General features: G+C 36.9%; 1 protein-coding gene across 1 annotated transcript; it reads right to left on the minus strand.

Annotated features, from left to right (window-relative positions):
• Window positions 1-5,047: 5,047 nt before the first annotated feature.
• On the minus strand, window positions 5,048-8,816 carry LOC127120344 (protein MAIN-LIKE 2-like). Its single transcript, XM_051050757.1, has 3 exons — window positions 6,486-8,816; window positions 6,314-6,404; window positions 5,048-6,226 (listed from the first exon to the last, which is right to left on the minus strand). The coding sequence occupies exons 1-3, from the start codon at window positions 7,268-7,270 to the stop codon at window positions 6,038-6,040; spliced, it is 1,065 nt and encodes a 354-aa protein (XP_050906714.1). The 5' UTR covers window positions 7,271-8,816; the 3' UTR covers window positions 5,048-6,037.
• Window positions 8,817-10,660: the final 1,844 nt, after the last annotated feature.

Below are 10,660 nucleotides of genomic sequence, written 5' to 3' on the forward strand. Positions count from 1 at the left end.
CTCATGAGCAAAGAATGGCTGAAAGATCTTCAAGCAAGACAATAAGTGACGTGGCTCTACAAGCACGGTCATCTAAAAATAAGAAAGGAAAAAGAAACTGGAATGGAAATAAAGGTATAGAAGGATACACAAATCCGACTAGTAGAGGAACCCAACAAGAAGGTAGTTCATCAAATCAGAGACAATCTTAAAGCAATCACGTAAGTGGTGTTGTAGGTAGAGGAAAAGGTGATGGAAGAAAGCCTAACAAGAGCCATATTCAGTATTATATTTGTCAGCAATATGGACATTATGTAAGTCAATGTCAAGGAGGCAAGAAAAAAATCAATAAGGTGATGCAAGACGTGTAAAACAAGAAGATGATGAAGTGTTGTTGATGGTATCTCAACTCAGGTTGCTCATCACACATGACTGGAAGAAGATATTGGTTCATTAAAATCAGTCCCTCAATGAAGAATAAGGTGAAATTTGCTAACGATGATATCTTAAGTGTTGAAGGTATTGTGATATTATGATCATGTGAAATGATGGCAAATAATCAATGATTTCCAATGTGTTGTACATACCTGACATGAAAAGTAATCTCCTAAGTATGGGCTAGCTTATCAAGAAAAATTACAAGGTGGGAATTAAAAACTGGATGATGGGAGTACTAGACTTAAGTAACAAGTTAATCTTGAAGGCTCTTATGTTTCAGAATAGAACCTTCAGGATTGAACTTAATGTGTTGGAACACGGGTGTCTGGAAAATATAGCTAACAGAGATGAATGACTATGGCATTACATACTTGGTCATTTGAATTTCAATGACATTAGCAACCTGAAGAAAGCGAACATGGTTACAGGATTACCATAAATTCATATTCCAAATGAAGTGTGTGAAGAATGTGTTCAAGCAAAGGAACATAAGAATAACTTCAATAAGGATGCAAGAAATAAGTCAAAAGCCACTCTTGAAGTGATTTACTCAGATGTGTGTGGTTCTCTTTAAGTAGGTTCAATTGGATGTAACAAATACTTTGTTACATTTATAGATAATTACAACATAAAGTTGTGGACCTACTTGATCAAGAAGAAAATGAGTGTCATTTTGAGTTATATTTAAAAAAATGTTAATTTGATTCATAACTCTTAGGTCCGATTGATTTTGAGTTATATTTTGAAGGAATTGTTGATTTTATAGCTAGCTCGAAAAAGTATCATCCATCAATAGTTGTCAAACAATTGTTAAACACTAATTTTAGAAACTTGTGTGTATAGTTTATTAAGAGGCGTACCAATTAGGTAGTTCATGATCTTGCAAGGATAGTCACATACTTAGTTTTTATATTTTTATTGAGACCTCAACATGAATTAGAAGAAACATTATAAGAATGAAACACTAAGGCCCGTTTGAAATAGTTTTGCTTTTCATTTTTTAAAATATGTTTTAGAAAAGTATTTTTAAGAAGAGAAAAAATAAAAATATTTATTTGGTGAACTAATTTTTAAAAATAGTTTTAGAAATGAGAAAATAAAAAAACTATTTAATAGTATGATTATTTTAAAAAAGAAATTATTAACTAATGTAAAATTAAAAAGACTTTTATTATAATTAATAATTAATTTTTTAGAACTCATATAATTTAATCTATTTTTGAAGTCGAGTTATAAATTCATTTACACAGAATATTTTGTTATCTATCAATATCATAAGGATAAGTATCAAAGTAAACATAAGTATTCATAAAATAACCACCAAAATTTTTAAGTTGCTTCTAAGAAAATCTAAAAGAAAGATAACTGGTTCAATTAATTGTTACGGTGTACCCACATTCCATTTTAATATAACTTCTGTCCATTTTCATTTCAATTGGACCTTCATTAGATAACTTTGTTAAGTTGCTAGCATTGAAATTTGTTCCTTCTATGATAGGACCTTCATTCATCCCCTCGAATTTGATAGGATCCATTTCTTCTCATATCATAAACAACTCATTGAGTAAATTTTGTTTGCGTATGTAATTATGAATAACACAACATGCAATAACTATGAGTCGTTTCTAGAAGGTTTATAAGGAGACAATAACTTTAAATTGGGTACCGTTTGTATTTAATGATAGGTTGCACAATGCCATATTTAGCCATGATATTTCACTTAAAGAATGTGTGAATGTTTGTGGTTGTGATATTTGTTAACACCACAAATTTAGTCCATTTGTAAAACTAATCCACCGGCGCTATCAAAAACTTTGACTACCTTGGAGCAAATGGGAAAAAACCAAGGATATATACATGCCCCACTAGAAGAGTGGTCATGGTGCAATTAGATGATTAAGTTCAGATAGGGGGGATTTGTGTGTCTTCATGCTTATAGCACCTTTCACACTTCATCACAAATTACTCGGCATTCTTGACCATTTAAGTCTAATAGTATGTTTCTCTAAAGATTTTATTAGCCAAGGTCATATCCTTGAGGTGTTGCTCGGATATACCTTCATGGACTTTGGCAAGGATGTATTTGAATTCATATGCTTTAAACATTTAAGAAAGAGGTGGAAATTGTTTGGCGAATTTTTCACTAGGGAGCATTGAACATTGTGAGACTTATTTATTTTAGAGCAACACCTTTGTGAGAGACACACCACATATTCACCCAAAATATTAAGGTGATAGGTGGGTGGATTCTCTCACTTATAAATACTCAAGTCTCCCTATTTTCAACCAATGTGGGACTATTATCCACACTACTCACACTTGATACATACTCAACACTCCCCCTCAAGTGTGAGCCCACAATGGTCCCCCTCAAGTGAAAGCTCTTCTTACTTCCACAAACTCTTGTACCGCATAGAACGTTTCTTATTCACCACATTGGCGCCGCAGACACTCTTCAACGAAACGTTTCTTATTCACCACACTGGCGTCGTTGACTTTCGATACAAGTAAGTTGGTCCATTTCTCGAACCAAAGACTCATAATACCATTTGTTGGGGGAGTTTTTCACTATGGAGCATTGAACATTGTGAGACTTATTTATTTTAAAGCAACACCTTTGTGAGAGACACACCATAATTCATCCAAAACCTTAAGGTGATAAGTGGGTGGGTTCTCTCACTTATAAATGCTCAAGCCTCCATATTTCCAATTAATGTGGGACTATAATCGACACTACTCACACTTGATACATTCTCAACAGAAATACCTTTTATGTACAACTTCCCCCAATGATCAAGTATGAGCAGACTCTTCTTTTTCATAATAATGGCTTCGAGAAGATCTCCGGGAAGAGTTTGTTGGGACCATTGGAATAATTAGGGTTTCAAAAAGAAGAAGAGAGAGAGGAGAAAAATGTTATTGAGTAAATCTAAAGTGATTACAGACAGAGTCGTCCTAATCAACTTGGGGGCCCTGTTTTAATTTTAAAATAGACCTAAAAGAATATAAATTTATACCGAAATTAAAAAAAAAAGTTTAAAAAAGTAAATTATGAGTTTACACCTATTTTTAAAACAAAGGTGTAAAATAGGTTTTGAAAACATATAGATTTTACACATATTTTTGTAAAAATAGGTGTAAAATGTATTGTTTAAATAATAAAAAAGTAAGTAGGTCCCCAAAATATGGGCCCCTGTTCTACGGCACATGCTGCACCATGAAATGGTCGGCCCTGATTACAGAATGAAGTGTTATTGAAAACTACAAATGTATGCCTATATACATGCAATCAAGGACCAAACCTAAAACATACAAATTTATATTTTACCTTCGACACAACAACTATATGTTGTATTCGACTCTATCGAATACAATTGACTCTTATTACTTCGACTAACTACTTCTACAAGGTTGAATACTAGCTTTTTTTACAAAACATCGAATTATAACTTCTAACAGAGTTTCGTTCTAAATTTATTTCATAATCAAGGTGATCCATGTTGACTATGTTAGTCTTGTTGTCATATTAGCCACATAGATCATTTTGGATAGATTGAGTCTCTAGAGTGTATCCATAATGGGGTCACATCAAGGTGCAAACTTTTGTAATCCTAAATACCTCTCACCTCCGATAATCACTAACTTGAATGATAAAGTATTTGTTAGTACCACTCCTCGACGGAGGTTTAGAGCTTCTAAATAGCATTTGAGTCACCTAGTTCACCATTAACCTAATCTCACCTTCTCAAAAGTGGGATCCCTATATCTCACACGTGATCATTAATTTTGAATATATTCTCAAGATAAAAAATGAATTTTTATATTAGATTTTGAACTTATTTAAAAAAAAATATATAATACTCTAAAAATATTTACAAAAATAGCTTAAATATGTTGATAAAATATTAGAGACTAAAACTATTTGCATTATAATTTTATAAAATCTAAAATATAATTTTTTATAATGATAATTAAAACAAAATTTGATAATTTTGAAAGGAAAAAATATTTAACTTAAAATTATAATATTCTTTTACTTTTTACATTTATAAAAATATTATAAAAAATGATATAATAGATTGTCAATATCATGTAACTATGAATCTATGAGACTTTGCAAAGTGAATTTTTTTTTTAAATATCCAAAAATTTCAAAAAAATTTCAAAAATATCCAATTTTTCAAAATAATTACACAAATGGCCAAAATTGGCCATTTTTTACCCTTAGGCGCCACCCTAGTTGGCGCCTACCCTTAATGGGGAGGGCAAGTCGCCACTAGGGGTGGCGCCTATGCCCAAATCCTTTTTTTTTTTTTTTTTTTTTTTTTTTTTTTTAATGTTTTTTTTAATGTTTTTTTTTTTTTTAATTTTTTTTTATTTATAAATTTATGTTTTTTATTAAGTATATTAATTTATGTTCACACATATATTTTGTCTAAATTTTTTTATTTATATATATATATATATATATATTTATATATATATATTAATTTATATATATATATATATATATTAATATAATTTATAAGTAATTAATATTATTTGTAAATTTTTGGAAAAAAAATTAATTTACATATGTATAAAGATATGATAGACAATATTTTTAAAGATAAAGATAAAGATATAAAGATAATAAACAGAAAATATTTTTATTTAAATAATAAACAAGGCAAATATTACAAAGATATGATTAATCACATATGATGCGGTCCCTTGTACGATCCGCACGGGGGAGGTCTAGTTACTCGCCTAGACGGTTCACGTGGTGGTGGTGCTTCCCTATTACCACCCCTTGCCCTAACGCGCCCCCTTGCCGCTTGCCGTTGTGGTTCGGTCGAAGTCCCTTCAGTGCTGTAGGAAAGACGGGTCCCCTCTGCGCCCTCGAAGCTTTGTCTCGGTGGGACAAACTGACTACTGCTGGGTGCGCCCTCGAATTGTGGTCTTTGGTAGTTTAGGGTTGAATCGGGTTGGCCAAAGTGCAATGTTTGTTGTGGTGTGTAGTAGTCCTGTTGGTAGTCCTCTTGTATACCCGTGTCGGGGCTAGGTGGAGGACTGGAAGAGCTTGGGAAATTGCCGTGTTGGAATTGTTGGGATTGGTGGAAGTAGGGGGATTGATATTGTGGTAGGTGTTGGGACTGTTGATGGTGGTGGGAATGTTGAGTTTGTTGTTGGTAGTCTTCATGGTATTGGGATTGAGTTTGTGGTATGTATTGTTGATTTGGTTGGGGGGTGGACATGTGTTGTGGTTGTTGTTGTTGGTAATATGGTGGTGGTGGTTGTTGTTGGTAATAAGGTGGTGGTGGTTGTTGTTGGTAAAATGGTTGTGGTGGTTGTTGTTGGTAATAAGGTGGTGGTTGTTGTTGTTGGGAATACTGTGGTGGTTGTTGTTGTTGGAAATATGGCTGTTGCATCCGGGGATCGTCCAAATAGAACGGGTCAGACACAATCATTTCTGGATTGGTATTTGCTCTATACCATTCCACATATTCCCTTGTCGGCTTCATTTCGTTGGGCGCCACCGGAAATTGTAGAACATAGTGGGCACGGTCTTTCCACATTTTTCGAAACTCCTTAGCAAATTCCTTCCAATTTTGGGCATACCACTGGTGGCTGACTTTTTTTAGATGCCAAGGTTCCATGGACATTGGGGGCCTGGGATGTCTTGATGCATTCCGAATTGAAGCTTGACACGGTCACTTTGGTGCATCTCCACAGTGGTGAACCGCATTATGGCCGTTTTTGCTGTCCAAACAGCTGCATCTTCGGGGTTTGGTTGATGTTCCAATCCCAAATATGGCCTCCAAATAAACTGCAAAGAAAAAAGTAAATATGTTATTTATCGATAATGCATGACATTAATAAATCAGTTAGAAGTTGAGTGATTTAGTGGTAATACATCCTGTGCTCGGAGACGATCCAACAGTTGACGATAAAATATAATTTTATTTTTGGGGGTAAGACTGTAATCCAGTCCGGTTGTAATGAACCTAAACAAAAAAAGATAAATAATATTAGTTACAAATATTTATAGAATAAATATACAAAATGAAATAAGATCATAAATTTACCTAGTTGCGTAGGGGAAGGAGTAGTCATTAGGATTTTCTGGGGCTAGCCTCGGCAATCTCCACCACCCCCATGTTTGAAGCAAAAAAGAACATCCAGAAAATGTACAGTGCTCATTTTGTGCATTTTTACACAAAGAGCTATATAGGAATGCTAATACTGCAGAACCCCAACTATATGTGCTTATTCTATCAATGTCCCCGAGCAAACTCAAGTACATAAAATTTATGCTATTTCCCGTCCCTTCGGGAAATAGCAAGTTCCCAAACAATAGCATAATGTAAACCCGGGTTTTTATGACTTTTTCTTGTTCGGAGGATTCCTCAGTCAAAGTTATGGAGTCGTGGTACAATTGTAGGCTAGATAATTTAATACCCTGACCCCTTGCTTTGGCAGACCCCTCACCCTCGACCAGATCTACCCCCAACATTTCAACACATATTTGGTTAGGCTGTTGAACATTTCCGGTGACAGGCTTACCATCTATTCTAAGACCTAAAAGCATGTACACGTCCTCTAATGTGACGGTACATTCACCAGTTGGTAGGTGAAAGGTGTGTGTCTCAGGTCTCCAACGTTCACACAGAGCCAAAATGAATTTGGCATCAATGGTGGCATTTACGACATGCATTACATGACCGAAACCCGCACGCTCTATGTAAGGTACGCACCATGGGTCTGGATAAGGCATTGGGTGTGAACGTTGACGAAATTTCTTGGGATCCTTTAAAAACAAACAATATAAAAAATTATTATATTGGACTTTTAAAAAACTAACTACAAACATACGAAAGAGGCAATGTTCAAGAAAAACTTACGAATGAGGCAATGTTTGCCCTAGTTCCTCTGTGTTCTTGGCCCATGGTAAGAAGCGACATGACTGCAATGTAGGAAGAAGCTTGGTGGATGAGAAGTTTCGCCTGAGTTCTCTGAATAAAAGTGTTAGTGGTAGATGAAAACTTGCAAGAATGACCCTCTATTTATACTCTTTTTCAAGTAAACTGAATATGCAAAAATGTGACAAGTGTAAGGCATGCGTGGTAGTGTTGGCATGCATTGGTGGAATCTGATGATGCAGAAACGTGACAAGTGTGAGGCATGCGTGGGAATCTTGCAGAATAGGTGCAGACTACGTGGCAGTGTTGGCATGCATAGGTGCAGACTAGGTGGGAGTTGTCTTGTCTTGGGGAAGACTTGGTGGAATCTGATGATGCAGAAACGTGACAAGTGTGAGGCATGCGTGGGAATCTTGCAGAATAGGTGCAGACTACGTGGCAGTGTTGGCATGCATAGGTGCAGACTAGGTGGGAGTTGTCTTGTCTTGGGGAAGACTTGGTGGAATCTGATGATGCAGAAACGTGACAAGTGTGAGGCATGCGTGGGAATCTTGCAGAATAGGTGCAGACTACGTGGCAGTGTTGGCATGCTTAGGTGCAGACTAGGTGGGAGTTGTCTTGTCTTGGGGAAGACTTGGTGGAATCTGATGATGCAAAAATGTGACAAGTGTGAGGCATGCGTGGGAATCTTGCAGAATAGGTGTCACACTGTACAGGTCAGATGAGAAGTTAAGTGTCACAGAGATAGTAGAATCCAATTTTAGCTTTGATATCCCCCAATAATTTATTTAACGGTTGAAATTTGACTTTCAAATATTTATTATTGTGGTGTACGCGTGCACTTTCAAATATTTTTCAAAAAGAAAAACAAATAATTATATTGTAATTAAATTATTTTATGTTTTATTACAACTTTAAATTGAATACTTCATTTAGTTACGCCATACTAATTGGCGTATATGTGTTATAAAAGTAGAAAAAGTCCAAAACACCTGCATGGGATAGGTTGGAATGCATTAGTACAGACTAGGTGGGAGTGTTGCATTCAAGGGTGTGACACGTGTAAGGCATGCGTGGGAATCTCTGAGACTTGGTGGTGAAGACTTGATGGGGAACAGGCATGCATGGGAATCTCTGAGACTATGTTCAGGCTAGGTGGATAGGTTGGAATGCATTAGTACAGACTAGGTGGGAGTGTTGCATTCAAGGGTGTGACACGTGTAAGGCATGCGTGGGAATCTCTGAGACTTGGTGGTGAAGACTTGATGGGGAACAGGCATGCATGGGAATCTCTGAGACTATGTTCAGGCTAGGTGGATAGGTTGGAATGCATTAGTACAGACTAGGTGGGAGTGTTGCATTCAAGGGTGTGACACGTGTAAGGCATGCAAGGGAATCTCTGAGACTTGGTGGTGAAGACTTGATGGGGAACAGGCATGCATGGGAATCTCTGAGACTATGTTCAGGCTAGGTGGATAGGTTGGAATGCATTAGTACAGACTAGGTGGGAGTGTTGCATTCAAGGGTGTGACACGTGTAAGGCATGCGTGGGAATCTCTGAGGTATTCACAATATCTTCACAGCAATCTTCACACACATATCTTCACAGCAATCTTCAGTAAGATTCTTGCAGTATAAATATTCACACACATTTTCGCAAAGGTATTCACAATATCTTCACAGCAATCTTCACAAAACCTTGAAAATATCTTCACAAAACCTTCACAAAACCCTCACAAAACCTTCACAAAACCTTCACAAAACCTTCACAAAACCTTCACAATGTCTTCACAAAACATGTCATCTTCTTCACAATACAAAGTCAAAGCTCACGTCAACGGTGAGACTTATGAATGTGATAAGTCTGGCTTCCTATTTAGAAACACCGAATGCACTCGGTTTTGTCTAAATAGAGGAGCTGACTTCTCTTATCTGAAAAGGAAGATTGAGTCCAAACTAAGACAACCAGTGTCCCAAATTTTTTATCAACAACCTTTTTTTTCAGAAAACAACTCTGTCAAGTTTTATAAGTCATTGATTCAAAATGACATGGAGACACAATACATGCTTCGTAACCATGAGTACTCTGGTTACGACTACATAGTGTTGTACATTGTGTTGGAACAACCTCAACCAACTCAGAATATTCAATCACAGGTTATTGATCCTGTGATTGATGACGAACAAGATGCTGAGCACCACGTTGAAGACGATGTGGTTGATGATGCTGAAGACGTGGTTGATGACTTGGTGAACCGTCATTCTGAAGACGAAGACCAACCTCAAATACCTATAGCGCAACGCTACTCACCTCCTGCGCACTTCACAACACTTAACTTGGGCGAGGATGAGCCCTCATCAGATATGTTCTACAACCCATATATGAGGTCTGATGAGGACTTAAAGAAGGGTGACCAATTTCGTACCAAGGAAGAGTGTCTGTTAGCAATAAAGAACTGGCACTTGAAAAATTGTGTTGACTACGATGTTATCAAATCAAATCCGGAAAGATACGTTATTGAATGCAAAAATCCGGAGTGTGGATATAGGTTGATGGCATCGTACAAGAAGAAGCATAACGCGTGGGTGATAGGGTCAATATCTCAAGCTCACATTTGCGTCAACACCAACATGGCACAGGATCATCGCAAACTTAGCCATGACATGATCTGCCATTCCATATTACCTCTAGTTGAGGCTGACCCGTCACTGAAGGTCAAAACAATTATCTCCCATTGTGTGGCTGTTTTCAAATATACACCGTCATACAGAAAGGCTTGGTTAGCAAAAACCAAGGCAATTGAACTGGTGTACGGTAACTGGGAGGAATCATACAAACAACTACCACGCTACCTGGCTGCACTACGATTGTATTCACCTGGGACGGTTACTATAATGGAGACCTTGCCTGCACAATCCCCTGACGGAACTCGTCTAGAAGGTAATGGAATTTTCCATAGACTTTTCTGGGCATTCCGTCCATGCATCATCGGGTTCACATTCTGCAAACCACTTGTTCAAGTCGATGGAACTTGGCTGTATGGGAAATACAAAGGATCGTTACTGATGGCGGTCGCACAAGATGGCAATTCAAATATTTTCCCAATAGCCTTTGCATTGGTGGAAGGAGAAACGGCAGCTGGTTGGAGTTTCTTCCTTAAGAATCTTCGAACGCACGTGACTCCACAAGCTGGCATCTGCGTTATTTCTGACAGGCACGCCTCAATAGACAGTGCATACAATAATCCAGCAAATGGCTGGCATGACCCCCCGTCTACCCATGTCTACTGCATCAGGCATATTGCACAAAATTTTATGCGGGAGTTCAAGGATAACTTTTT

This window comes from Lathyrus oleraceus, chromosome 2, assembly GCF_024323335.1.
Source record: "Lathyrus oleraceus cultivar Zhongwan6 chromosome 2, CAAS_Psat_ZW6_1.0, whole genome shotgun sequence".
NCBI classification, from domain to species: Eukaryota; Viridiplantae; Streptophyta; class Magnoliopsida; order Fabales; family Fabaceae; genus Lathyrus; species Lathyrus oleraceus.

Bases quoted from the DNA above. Each gene is read 5' to 3' on its own strand.
- LOC127120344 (XM_051050757.1), bottom strand. From the start codon at position 7,270: ATGTTTGTAGTTAGTTTTTTAAAAGTCCAATATAATAATTTTTTATAT. The intron at 6,405-6,485 runs GTAAATTTATGA...TTTTTTGTTTAG, and splicing joins TCCTTCCCCTACGCAACTAG to GTTCATTACAACCGGACTGG. The intron at 6,227-6,313 runs GTATTACCACTA...TTTTCTTTGCAG, and splicing joins ATCGTCTCCGAGCACAGGAT to TTTATTTGGAGGCCATATTT.